Source organism: Phyllobates terribilis, unplaced genomic scaffold (genome assembly GCF_046119375.1).
Source record: "Phyllobates terribilis strain yellow unplaced genomic scaffold, ASM4611937v1 Scaffold_3__8_contigs__length_932513732, whole genome shotgun sequence".
NCBI classification, from domain to species: Eukaryota; Metazoa; Chordata; class Amphibia; order Anura; family Dendrobatidae; genus Phyllobates; species Phyllobates terribilis.
This window is the reverse complement of record NW_027362763.1, coordinates 919,343,414-919,357,080: the sequence shown is the minus strand read 5'-3', so window position 1 is coordinate 919,357,080 and position 13,667 is coordinate 919,343,414. Positions and strand designations below refer to the sequence as shown.

Sequence of the window (13,667 nt, the reverse complement as noted above, 5' to 3'; positions counted from 1 at the left end):
TAACCCTTATTGCCATCGCTGCAGCTCTGGGGTCAGCATTGGGACAGGAAGTGATCATCACCTGACTGCTGAAATGTGTGATTGTCTGCAAATGTCTAGTGCCTCAAATGGACTGTCACCGGATGACATCCTGTAGCAGTCACCTGACCTGTGCAGCCAATCATCACCTGAAAATTCACTGACTGCGGTGGAATCCCCAATAAAAACTAGCTAAACTAATTCTAAACAGACCCCACCACTCATATACTACACTCCCAGGGGGATTTTACAGCTACACAGCTTATGTACTTCATAGAATATTGCACTATTTTAATGATAATGCCCACAATGCTCTTTGTGGTTGTCAATATTGCACTCCGCCCTTAATTATTCACATATAATATAGCTGCCATATATATTAAATGGCAGCCCATCATTAAGGCTAAGTGCCCACGATGCAGAAATGTTCCGGATTTTTTCCTGAGCGTTTCTGCATCTCCGTGGCAGAAAAAACACATGTGGATTGTACATGCGGATTGTACATGCGTTTTTCCTGCCAGGGACAAGCGGATGTGAAGCGTTTTGATCATGCGATTTCGCATGTGGGTTGACAAGCGCTTTCCAAGCGATTTTAGCATCACTTGGAAAGTGCTTGACAACTTGGTCACACTATATAAATCCATGCAACCGGCATATATAGTGTGACCAAGTTATAGTGAAAGAATGGTAAAAAAATAAATATTATACTCACCTTGTGATGGCCCCCGGTCTCCTCCAGTTGGTCCGGTGTGTTGGGCGGCTCGTGGTGGTCTAAAAGAACCTGCCATGACGTCATTTAGTCATGTGACGGGTCACGCAACCACTGACGTCAGCGGTCGCGTGACCCGTCACATGACTAAATGACGTCATGGCAGGTCCTTTTAGACCATCGTGAGCTGCCAGGGAGCCAGGACGCTTCACTATGGAGAACGGGGGACATCGGAAGGTGAGTATAATGTTATTTGTTATTTTATTCTTTTTTTTACAGGTACTATGGTACCCGGGTCCGGAGGAGAGTCTCCTCTTCTCCAGACCCGGGTACCATCCACACATTGAATAGCTTAATATCCGCATGTGCACATGTAGTCATGCGGATATAAAGCGATTCAATGCAAGTCAGTGGTGGCGAAAACGCTGCGATTACGCAAAATAATTGGTAGTGCTGCGGATTTTTCCGCAATAATCCGCAGATTGTGCACATGCGGATTATCATTGGGGAACATGGCAGACCTTCTAACCAAGCGTTTAAGCGTTTCTGTAGTGGAATTGCCACTGCGGAAACGCTTAAAAAACGCATAGTGGGCACACAGCCTGACACAGAGTCATTTCTGATTGCTTCTTACCCACAATTAGAATAAACTACTAGTCATAAAGTCTAGTCCCATGCACTTTAAATAAATCCTCCCTGAGAATCTTTCCTGGGATCTCATCAGATATATGACAGCTCTGGCTCCTTAATGCATTGTAATGCTCCTTCTCTCTCAGCATTTCTATACCTGATCCATCACTTTGGAGCTGCTGTTAGTGAAACAATGTCTCCACCCACAGCTCATACACTGTCTGCACCAAGCTCAGGAAGGTCTGATGCGCACACTCCCTTATTTAACCCTATGCGGTATTCTCCCAGGCACATGAGGGGCTTATTATAATCATATTTCAATGATTTGTGCTGTAACAATGGCGCCACATGCGCTGGAGCGCATTACTCCTGGCCTCAGTGTGAGCGCATACAGATGATACCACGCCTCCCCAGCTGCTGACACGCCGGCCAATCACTGCTACCCTCTCAAAGAGCCAATCAGACGCGGCATATCAGACGTGGTTGCTTTCACTTCAGCTGTTTACCAGGAGAGCAGACTCAGGTGAGAGCATCCACGAGGTTTTAACTCTTCACATCCACAAGTCGCTGATAAAACCAGCGACTATGACAATGTTTCTTATAGGGTTAATTGCAGACAATCCATTATCACTTATATTATACTACACTGTATAACACATAAGGGTATAAAAAATACATATAGCTTCTCAAGCCTATGTGTTACCATAGGCAAGACATAATACTTTAAGCTTAAAGGAAAAGGACAGAGTGCACAAATCTTCCACACATTTTAGATGCTTCTTTCAATGGACCAAAATTGGAAGGTGCCGCGGAATATGTTGGCGCCACAAAAACAAAAATTCCCTGCTATTATCATTATCCTATCCTCCCTACACCTTACCTATAGCCCTATTATCCTATGCCTCTATTATTTCCATACTTTCCATCCCCAATTAAGGTAAAATAAGGAACAAACAACAGAAACTCAATGAAAATGAACCCACGAGGAAATGTCTTTCTTTTTACACAGTTGGATGTATATCTTCATATAAATGATGTAATTTTTTTGTACTTTTCACCTTTAAATTGGTGACTGGTCCATCACCTATGTCTCCCTGTCCCTCACGCCATACGACCTCAAGTAACCTAAGGTCATCAAGTTCATTCAAAGAAACTCCTGCATCCCTTATTACGGTCATTTTGCTTCATAAATTTTGCCCATCTTAATTCTCTTGTACATTGGGTCACATCTTTTATCCATTCAAAGTCATCAAACCGTGTTGTAGGGACAAAAGATAATCCCCTCAATAATAAAGTCTTCTCGTCCTTTGACAAAATCCTACTGGATAAATTTATGACTCTTTATGTCATCACTTTCCTCAGAATGAACTTTATTGATGGCTGAAATACCCCTGAAGCCCTCATTGATCTGTTGTTCACCACCTCCCCTTGGGATAGATTGTCGCCTCATAGGAATTACTTCCTCCATTTCATTTTCATTTCCTCTCTGCCTTTCTAGTGTATCTGTTAGCCTTTTCTTGAAGATCACCCCACTTGACGCCATGTCTCCAGTGTATGATAATCATTTTGTACATCTGCAACTCCTCTAAATCCAGCCACTCCATCACATCTCTGTAGGGGCTTATCTTGTTTATTCCCTATCTCCATAGAGCAGTCGAAGTTAGTGGAGGACCCTGAGCTATAAAAAGTAAGGAGGCTGATGATCCAGAGAGCGTTGCACTAGGGTTTTGACTTGTCCCTGAGCATGGTTGATTGTCCCTTGATCTTATATTGTATTCAAATCTGCCTCTATTCCTCTCTGTACTTCTATTCTTTCCCCTTTTCCTTACTCTGTTACCTCTACCAAAACCTATTTGCATTCTTTCACTATCAGATGTATCATAATCGGAGGACGATATATCACCTCCTCCCCTCCCTATGAGATTTTGAGGGTCATAGGCCCTAATGTCCTTTAGGTCAGCTAAATCTCTTAAGAATTGATGATGCTTTCTCCGGTTCAACAGAGATGTAAACTTCTCAATACTTAATTGTAAAGCTTTCTCCTTCTTTTCAAACTCCCCATCCGTGGGGTATTGCTTTACCTGCTCGATTGTCTCTTTTAGAGTTTTACCACTTTGTTCCAAAATTCGTTGCTCTTCTAACAATATTGAAATGAATCTCAGAGAGCTTTCCGTGGCCTCCTTTTCCCACTTTGCCACCAAATTCACTGTTCTTCTTATGAGGGACAATAGGAATCCTTAGACCCCTGGAAACTATCTTATGTTGCAGATAATTTTGCAACCCGTGCACCTCCCACTAAGACCTGATATAGTCTTTGTACACTGATGTTAGTTTAAGCAATCATCACCTGACCTGTGCAGCCAATCAATCTGCTCAGGATTGCGGAGTTCCTGTGGACGGTGCGGGTGTGTCCACAGCCGTAATGATCGGCCAAAAGTGCGGTGGGCAGTCCTCCTACTAGCTCCGCTCTCTCCGCTTGCGCTGTAATTTGCCCTCCGCACCATGTGAGGCCCCCTTTCTTCCCAGCTGTGCTGTAGATGTCCAGAATGGTGGCGGACAGTCTCCTAGAACCACAGCGAGTCATTAGTAATTCCACTTTCCAATGCACTTTGTGCTTCCAGTGACTGCACACAGGCGGCTCTGATTGCCTGCCTCTATATCATGTTAATTTAAAGGCATTTCCTTCTAAAACATTGTTACAGGGACATTTTAAAGGGGTTCTCCCCTTGCAGAAAATCTTTGTTTCTGGCTCCAGTTTGTTATAAAAAAGTAACTGTGCATTACTCGCCCTTACTGGGTCCAGTTGTGAGTCTCCGCTGCTCCCAGTGTCCCGTATTGACTGCAGCAATGCCATCACATCGACAGCATGGCAGCCAATCAGTGAGTACAGCGGCTCTGAGCGTTCTGTCTACATGGCAGAGCCACTGAGCTCACCGATTGGCTGTTGAATTACCGTCAGCGCTGACACCAGCAGCAGAGTCTCAGCGCTGGACCGGGGGACGGTTAGTAAAGCGTGGTTTGTTTTTTTATAACAAACTGCAGCCAGGGATGAAGATTTTCTGAAAGGAGACAACCGCTTTCAGTGATCACTTTTTGCAACTAATTGCTGTACAGAAATTCAGCAACAAGCTCTGGTCCCGGGAGGTTCTATTCCGGCTTGTATCTGTGTTCAGATATGAACAGAGCTGTGTGAATGAGGGGTCACTGACTGATCATTTTGTTAGAGAAATCTAGTATTTCCTGTCCATGCATCGGCAGTGATGGAGAGGTAGACACAAAAATGATGCTAGAAAGTTACATAACTTAGTCATACAAGCTGATTTAAATGGAATCCGTCACCAGGTTTTTGCCACCTAATCTAAGTGCAGCGTAATGTATAGGCAGAGACCCTGATTCCACCGATGTGTCACTTACATAGCTGCTTGCTGTAGTTTTTATTAAATCACTGTTTTATCAGCAGGAGATTATCACTAGAGGACTAGAAAACCCGCTGCCATGTAGTCCTCCATATTCATGAGCTCTCTGTAACCCCCACCACTGATTGGCAGCATTCTGTGTACACTGTACATGGGCAGAAAGCAGTCGATCAGTGGTGTGGCGGGGTTATACAGAGATCAGCATTCGGAGACCTGATAGATCATCAGCAGAGAAAACTAATTTTATCAAAATGACAGCAAGCAGCCCAGTAAGTGACACATCTCTGCAATCAGGGTCTCTGCCCCTACTTTATGCTGTTCTTGGGTAAAAATGAGCGGTGTTCGACTAGAACTGTTCGCCAATCTCAAAGTCGAGCTGTTTTGGGCGGTGTTCGAGTCGTTCGACGAACGCGAACAATTTGCAAAAAATTCGGCTGTTCGAGGTTATGTTCGATAACTGTTCGTGCACCAAAAGCATGACTGGATTTTTTCACATCATGCAGGGATTGTCTGCCACTCACTGTAATGCCACAGCCATGGTGGTTGTGGCATTACAGTGATTGCCCAAATCGATGGGAACAGTGCTCACAGTGAAACATGAAAAGCCGGCAATTCATCAGCGGCATACACCGGTACCCGGCAATTTAGAACAGAAAGAATAGAGCATCACACATAGATTAGATAGATAGAAACATGTCAGTCACATATATAAGAAGTACAGTGACAGTGTTGGTCATTGTACTTGTCATTTAGTGTTAAAGGATTTATTAAAAAAAATAATAGTGTTTTCATGCACCGTCTCTTTAAAAAAGCCGGCCGACAATTCAGCATTGGTACCCGACAATTTAGAACAGAAAGAATAGAGCATCACACATAGATTAGATAGATAGAAACATGTCAGTCACATATAATAAGTACAGTGATAGTGTTGGTTACTGTACTTGTCATTTAGTGTTAAAATAAAGGATTTATTTAAAAAAAAATTGGCGTGGGGTTCCCCGTAATTTTAGTCTCTAGCGGAGGTTAAGCAGACGGCTGGGGCAGATGTTTGAAGCCTGGGAAGGGGGTAATACCCACGGAGCTTCCCAGGCTACTAATATCAGCCCCCAGCTGAATACCTAGCCTTTACTAGCTATTAAAATGGGGGACCCAAAAAAAAAAATGACGTTGGGTCCCCCCTATTTTAATAGCTAGCAAAGGCTAGGCAGACAGCTGGGGGCTGATATTAATAGCCCAGGAAGGGTGCCATGAATATTGGCCCTCTCCCAGGCTAGAAACACCAGCCGTCAGCCGCCCCAGAAATGGCGCATCCATAGGATGCGCCAATTCTGGCACTTAGCCTTGCTCTTCCCACTGCCCTGTAGCGGTGGCAGTGGGGTAATAGGGCTGGGGTTGATGTCAGCTTATAATGCCAGCTGACATCAAGCCCAGGTTAGTAATGGAGAGGCGTCTATAGGACACCCCCATTACTAACCCCATAGTCAAAGTTAAAAAAAAAACACAAACACCCAGAATAAAGTCCTTTAATTGAAATAAACACACAATTCTTTAATGTTCTAAATTAAACCATACTTACCATCACGCCCATTCCAGCTGAAGCCAATGTCTTCTGCAATAAAATTAAAATAATAAACCAACCTCATCCTTACCTTTCCATGGTTCCCAGGACAGCTCCAGCTCTGCTACATTCACATGACAGGCTAGATCGCAGCCGAAAGCTGCCATCCAGCTTGCCATGCTGCAGACACTGAGAAGCGCAGGCATGCTTGCGCTCCTCAGTGTCTGACTGTGACGGCATCCAGATGAGCCGAGTCCATGTCCAATGAACTCATCTCACCTCATGTACGTCACTGACAGCGTGGGAAAATTCTCCTGCGCTTGCGGTGAGCGTGAGAGAATTCTCCTGCGCTCACGGCAAGCGCAGGAGAATTTTCCCACGTTGTCAGTGACGTACATGAGGTGAGCTGAGTTCATTGGACATGAACTCTGCTCATCTGGATGCCGTCACAGCCAGACACTGAGGAGCGCAAGCATGCCTGCGCTTCTCAGTGTCTGCAGCATGGCAAGCTGGATGGCAGCTTTTGGCTGCGATCCAGCCTGTCATGTGAATGTAGCATAGCAGAAGCTGTCCTGGGAACCATGGAAAGGTAAGGATGAGGTTGGTTTATTATTTTATTTTTATTGCTGGAGATCGTTGGCTTCAGCTGGAATGGGCGTGACGGTAAGTATGGTTTAATTTAGAACATTAAAGAATTGTGTGTTTATTTCAATTAAAGGACTTTATTCTGGGTGTTTGTGTTTTTTTTAACTTTGACTATGGGGTTAGTAATGGGGGTGTCTTATAGACGCCTCTCCGTTACTAACCTGGGCTTGATGTCAGCTGGCATTATAAGCTGACATCAACCCCAGCCCTATTACCCCACTGCCACCGCTACAGGGCAGTGGGAAGAGCGAAGATAAGTGCCAGAATTGGCGCATCCTATGGATGCGCCATTTCTGGGGCGGCTGACGGCTGGTGTTTCTAGCCTGGGAGGGGGCCAATATTCATGGAACCCTTCCTGGGCTATTAATATCAGCCCCCAGCTGTCTGCCTAGCCTTTGCTAGCTATTAAAATAGGGGGGACCCCACATCATTTTTTTTTTGGGTCCCCCATTTTAATAGCTAGTAAAGGCTAGGTATTCAGCTGGGGGCTGATATTAGTAGCCTGGGAAGCTCCGTGGGTATTACCCCCTTCCCAGGCTTCAAACATCTGCCCCAGCTGTCTGCTTAACCTCCCCTAGAAACTAAAATTAAGGGGAACCCCACGCCAATTTTTCTTTAAATAAATCCTTTATTTTAACACTAAATGACAAGTACAGTAATCAACACTATCACTGTACTTATTATATATGTGACTGACATGTTTTTATCTATCTAATCTATGTGTGATGCTCTATTCTTTCTGTTCTAAATTGTCGGGTACCAATGCTGAATTGCCGGCCGGCTTTTTTAAAGAGACTTTGCATGAAAACACTATTATTATTTTTAATAAATCCTTTAACACTAAATGACAAGTACAGTAACCAACACTGTCACTGTACTTCTTATATATGTGACTGACCTGTTTCTATCTATCTAATCTATGTGTGATACTCTATTCTTTCTGTTCTAAATTGCCGGGTACCGATGCTGAATTGCCGGCCGGCTTTTTTAAAGAGAGTGTCTTCTGAGCAGTTTGTCAGCTTTTGGACACCTTTGAAGGTGTTTTCTAGGTGTTTTTGTTTGCCTGCCATTGGTTTTGACGGTGTTCGACGGTGTTCGACAGTGTTCTAAGGTGTTTGACAAACAGTTCCATGAACATCCCGGTGTTCGACGAACCGAACCGAACACGAACACTACTTGGGTGGCTCAACACTACTCTTGAGGTAATGAAAACCTGCTGATGTTTTCCCTTTTAACTACCTTTCTTAAGCTAGACAACCTCTTTTACACATAATATATTTCCATGTGTTAACTATGTTTTATATTGCATTTAGTTTTCAGTGTTTGACCAGTAATGGGAATCAAAGGGCTGCAGAGCTTTGCACAGAATTCGTGTCTCAATGTTTGCAGCATGGTCAGCCTGAGGACATTGGCCACAAGCTACACGTCTTCCTATCCAGACAGAGTTGCCACCATTGTTGTAGATGCCATGGGCTGTCTACGTAGCTGGTACACACCAGATGCCTGGATTCACGGAGGGCAGTGGAAGGAGTACCTTGGCAGTTTACAGCACTTCATTGCCACCTTTCAGAGTGCCGGCATTCGTCTGGTGTTTGTTTTTGATGGGGTTATCGAACAAAAGAAACGCACAGAGTGGGTGAGGCGACGAATGCGTGACAGCATTGAAGTATCCAAAATATTTCAAGTCCTCAAGTCCAGTAGACAGCAGCCTGGGCGCAACATGTTCTTTATCCCATCAGGAATATCTACTTTCACACGCTTCGCCTTGAAGGCTCTGGGTCAGGAAGTCATCTGCTCCCAGGTAGAAGGTGATTATGAGGTGGCGGCTTATGCTCTCAAGCACAACTGTCTAGGAATTTTAGGGGAGGATAGTGACTATCTCATCTTTAACACAGTCCCATATTTTTCCATTAATAAGCTTTGCTTGGACAGGCTCGTCACTCTGATGTACTCCAGGGAAAGCTTCTGTGGAGAATTGGGCCTTCGCATGGTAGACCTACCACTCCTTGCCTGTCTTCTTGGCAATGACATTGTTCCCGATAACATGGTGGCACAGTTTCACAGTAAATGTCTAGGTTCATACCGTTCACAAAGTATTGAACGCAACAAAAGGGCTAATGTCATTAGGGCTGTGGCTACTTTTATTTCTAAGATACAACTTGTGCCACAAGGTCTTAAAGAAGTGGAGAATATGCTGCCTCCTGGATTAAAGCTGACTTTATTGGAGAAAGGAATACAGTCCTATGTTCTACCACAGCAAAGCTCACCTTGGCTTTCTGGGAGTCCCCAGTCCTATCACTGCTGCACCGACAAGTCAAGAACAAGCAATTGTCAGGATCAAGAGGTTGTACAGGTAATTTATACTTTGCACATGCCATGCACTATAGTAAAGCCATAAATCTCACTTGTAAGCTGGACAACACCTTTTTATACGGAAGCCTGCCTAGCACTTAGCTGATTGCCTGGCTCCGGCGTTACACACCCATGGCAATCACTATTGCAGGAGAACGCCATACATACCACACAAGTGTAGTATTACATGCCTGACCATCTATGTAATACATTCTGTCTACAGCGGCTCTCTACTTTGGAGCACAAAGGGATATTTTGAGCAAGAGACCCCCTCTATGATGTGCATGTCCCTTTAAAGGGATTTTCCGTTGCTGGACAACCGCTGCTTAATCACTTCAGTGCCCTATATCAAAAACAATTGATACTGATCAGCAGCAGCCCTTCAGTATTATGTCATATGGAAAATTACAGGGTGCAGCTGGTCAGTGGTCACTGATTGGCTGCATCAGTCACGTGGCAAAACAATGACGTGTGATCCACCGAGAATAGCAGTGGCCACATCCCAGAAATGGTGCTACTGCTGGAGGTGAATACAGATAGTTTTCATTTTGTATGGGGCACTGGTTTCAGAAATTTAGCAAGTTTGAATTTCTGCCACTTGTGATGTGGCAGCAAGTTTCTGGTCATACCTATCTGTCCATGGCGCCCAATCAGATTGTTGGATTTCCCAAGAACAAACGCTATCTTCTGTTAATATGAGCTTTCTAATGTACCTCCATTTCCAATCCTGGTCACAGGTATAGTGTTAGGTCCTGTTCCCGCTAATGCTCCATGCATTGCTCCCAGAATCCCTTTTCCATGTAGCTGTGATTCTACATTATCAGGGACATCATGTACCATGGCCCAGATCACCAGGTACATCTACTTAGCATGCACTGATGATTTTCAGATTACAATCTTTTTCTAGGTAACAGAATGGACTGCGCAATCAGAAGTAACAGTAGAAAGGCTTGACTATAACTAAGGACTTGTACGGTTCTATCATCCGCCCCAGCTTGGACCCTTTCCCCTAAGTTTGATGCTAGCATGATTCCTCTTCCTGGTAATCCTTACTCATTTCAATCATCCCCCTGTTCTATTCCTGATGTTCTACATGTGGTGGCTGCAGTAGAGTAGGTTAAATTATAGGACGGTCTGTCCTTCGTACCATGAGGAACGGGATTGTGAGCACCTTCACTTCCACTTCTTCGTCATGTTTGACAGGTTGTAAAGCTCTCCTGGGCTGGAAATGCCTTTCATGTCTTTACATGTATGACAGCTTGAAAGATTAACAGGTGTCAGGAGTTAAAGATAGATGAAATCCCACATGAAAGCATGAAAAGAAATGAATCAATATTTCAGCTCCTACAAAACCTTTTGTGAATCAGGTTGCACATAATACATAAACACACATTGAGCTGGAATTTCCATTATTCTGGAGTAGGTGGTACCACCATGTAGGTCTTGGGACACAGAGTAGGTGTATCGATTGTGCAACTTATAAATATGTCTCATCAGTCAGGCCTTCATATTCCTTTACCCAGGAGCCAACCTGCCTAGAAGTGTGCTGCTGGCGCCTAACTTTTTGGGTTGTTTTCTATTCATGTACATACAAACGTTTTCTTTCCTGACTTTAAGCTCTTGCATTAGTGGTTTGCACCTATTGATCAATAATTGCAGAGACCAAGAAACAACTAAAAGGCATCTGTCAGCATGACTGATGTCAGGAATAGTTAGGAAAACTAGATATCTGCAAAAAATATGCCTGTACGTAGCGTTTTAGTTGCTCTATGACTTTTGAAAGCCAGGTTTACAAGTGCTCTGGAGGTGAATCCTAGCTCTGACGTGCACCCTAGTTTTTGTACTCATCATTTCCCAAGCCATCCCTCTCTCCTGCTTGATTGATGACTGGAGTGTCCTACTAGGGGCACATTACAGCTGTCAATCAATTTGAGAGAGACGTTAGAGCATTAAAGAGTAGCCGTCAGTCTAAATCGTATTTCATAAATCAGTAGTACACATGAAAATAAGCAACTTTGTAATATATCTTATCAGAGAGATCTGCTTCTTTCTTCTCCTGGATTGATCATTACTCTATTCAGTGAAGACAGATTTTCCCATTACTGAGCTCTGAGATGACAGTTAGTGCTTTTAAAATTCTTCGGAGGGAGAAGGTGGAGGCAGACACAGACATTGTGTGCCACCTGAGAGGGAGATGGATGTTGGGGTTGTCTGCAGTCACACCTCAGCTCTTACCCTTCATTTACTTTTTTTTTCAATTTCATGTTTTCCCATTAGCTTTCCCTGTGTATAATGGGATTGTGAAATGGAACTTGCTAGCAGGATATTCTCATGTGGGCATATCGAGTGCAGATCAGCTCATTTCTACACGAAGCCTACATTCCTATGTTCTGATTGTGAAATGGAACTTGCTAGCAGAATATTCTCATGTAGACATATTGTGTGCTGATCAGCTCATCTGCTCATTTCTACATTCCTATGTTCTTTCATCTGCACAGATTGCAATAGAGGAACACTACAAAGGAGACAATGTCATGATCTGCAATGTTCTGTGTTTTGGAGAAAGTGACTGCAGTAACACCTTGGAAGATGAAACTGACCCTCACATCCCTTGTCAAGCCCAGGTCTACAGAAGTGCACGGCAGCATATTTATGCCATCCTGCTTGGCACTGGTAATGGTAAGCATGGCAATCAAGATAAAGGTCCAGCTACTCTCTCTGTTTATATTGGATCCATTTTGTTTGCCTTGAGATTTTGAGAAAGGCAGTTAAGTATGCCATGTTACTCAAGTGATGGGATGGATAGTAGTATCCTTCTCTGTATGTTCACATAGCATTTTTACTTATGCTCCATAATGTGGATACGGATCCCAGCATTTAACACTTCAATCAAAGCCACGGATGATGCTGGGGAGTTTGAAAATGGTAAAGTGCTCCCTCCATCAACTGATATATGTGTAGCCCCTTCAGCACAATGGCAGGATGCCGCTGTTTGTGCTATGGGAATTGGAGACCTAACAAAGTCCTCTGTGTCTGCCATATTCTCATGCTTATTATATCCTTCCAAAGGGTCTAACAAGCTGCCTGTCATTTTATGGCTGCTTTACCATGAACTTATTTTTTGTCTTTGTTCTGTCCATGTTAAAAAAAACAGACCTTGATCAGACAGCACCAATGTTACTGAATGTGTACATTCACATGAACGTGAGAAAAAAATGACAGCATGCTCTAGTCAGGTTTGATTTCCGGACTGTCTAGCTGTCATATAAATAGCAGACAGCTCCTGTACCTGTTGACGGGAATACGAAGCCAGTCACATCTGCAATTTGCGGATGTGACTGAGCCAATAAATTCAGCGGCCTTGTAAACTTAGCCTAAGGCTGAGTTCACACGATGCGTTTTTCATGCGTTTCCGCGGCGTTTTTGCAGTTGCGTAAACGCCGCGGAAACGCATGAAAAACGCATGGTAGAAGGGCAGCAATGTTCCCCAATGGAAATCCGCATGTGCTGTGCCCATGATGCGGATTTTTCCGCAGCGTAAACGCTGCGGTCAAAAATCCGCAGCATGTCAATTAATTTTGCGGAAACGCTGCTCTTTTGCCGCCATTGACTTGCATTAGACCGCATGGAATCCGCATCACTGTATATGTTGATGCGCTTTTCATGCGGTCTAATGTGCGGATGGTACCCGGGTGTGGAGGAGAGGACTCTCATCCAGACCCAGGTACCATTAAAAAAAAAAAGAATAAAATAAAAAATATATATATTCTCACCTTCTGACGGCCCGCGCTGCGTCCTGCCGGCTTCCCGCGCACTTCGCGGTTGAATGAAGGACCTTCGCTGACGTCAGAGTCATGTGACGGGTCACGTGACGCTGACGTCGGAAGGTCCTACAGTCTTCACTGCCGGCAGCCGGGACCGATGAAGCAGGACACCGGGGGCCATCAGATGGTAACGTATAGATTTATTTTTTATTTTTTGACATCACACACTATATAAATCCATGCCGGTTGAAGACGTGGGGGATAGGCATCAGTCGGATCGTCTAGGATAGTGCATTCCAGAGAACTGGCGCAGCACAAGAGAAGTCTTGGAGATGGAGGTGCCAGGTTCGGTTTATTGGGGATGTTAGTCTTAGGTCATTTCTAGAACGGAGGGCACATGTAGGGCGATAGACAGATATGAGAGAGGAGATATAAGGCTGTGCAGAACTGTGGAGAGCTTTGTGGGTGAGAGCAATGAGTTTATATTGGACCCTTTGGCGAATGGACAACCAGTGTAATGACTGGCACAAGATGGAGGCATCGGTGAAGTGGCTGGTCAGAAATACGACCCTGAC

At 44.2% G+C, this 13,667-nt stretch overlaps 1 protein-coding gene across 2 annotated transcripts in view; it reads left to right on the top strand.

Annotated features, from left to right (window-relative positions):
• Positions 1 to 1,803: 1,803 nt before the first annotated feature.
• FAM120B (family with sequence similarity 120 member B) overlaps positions 1,804 to 13,667 on the top strand; it is a 235,630-nt gene continuing 223,766 nt past the window's right edge. The window contains exons 1-3 of one of the 2 annotated variants that reach the window (XM_073672808.1): positions 1,804 to 1,880; positions 8,290 to 9,329; positions 11,827 to 12,007. In XM_073672808.1, the coding sequence (XP_073528909.1) occupies positions 8,310 to 9,329; positions 11,827 to 12,007 (1,201 nt within the window). In that variant the 5' untranslated portion in view covers positions 1,804 to 1,880; positions 8,290 to 8,309. The remainder of the gene's footprint in view (positions 1,881 to 8,289; positions 9,330 to 11,826; positions 12,008 to 13,667) is intronic. The other variant, XM_073672809.1, reaches the window with a different exon arrangement.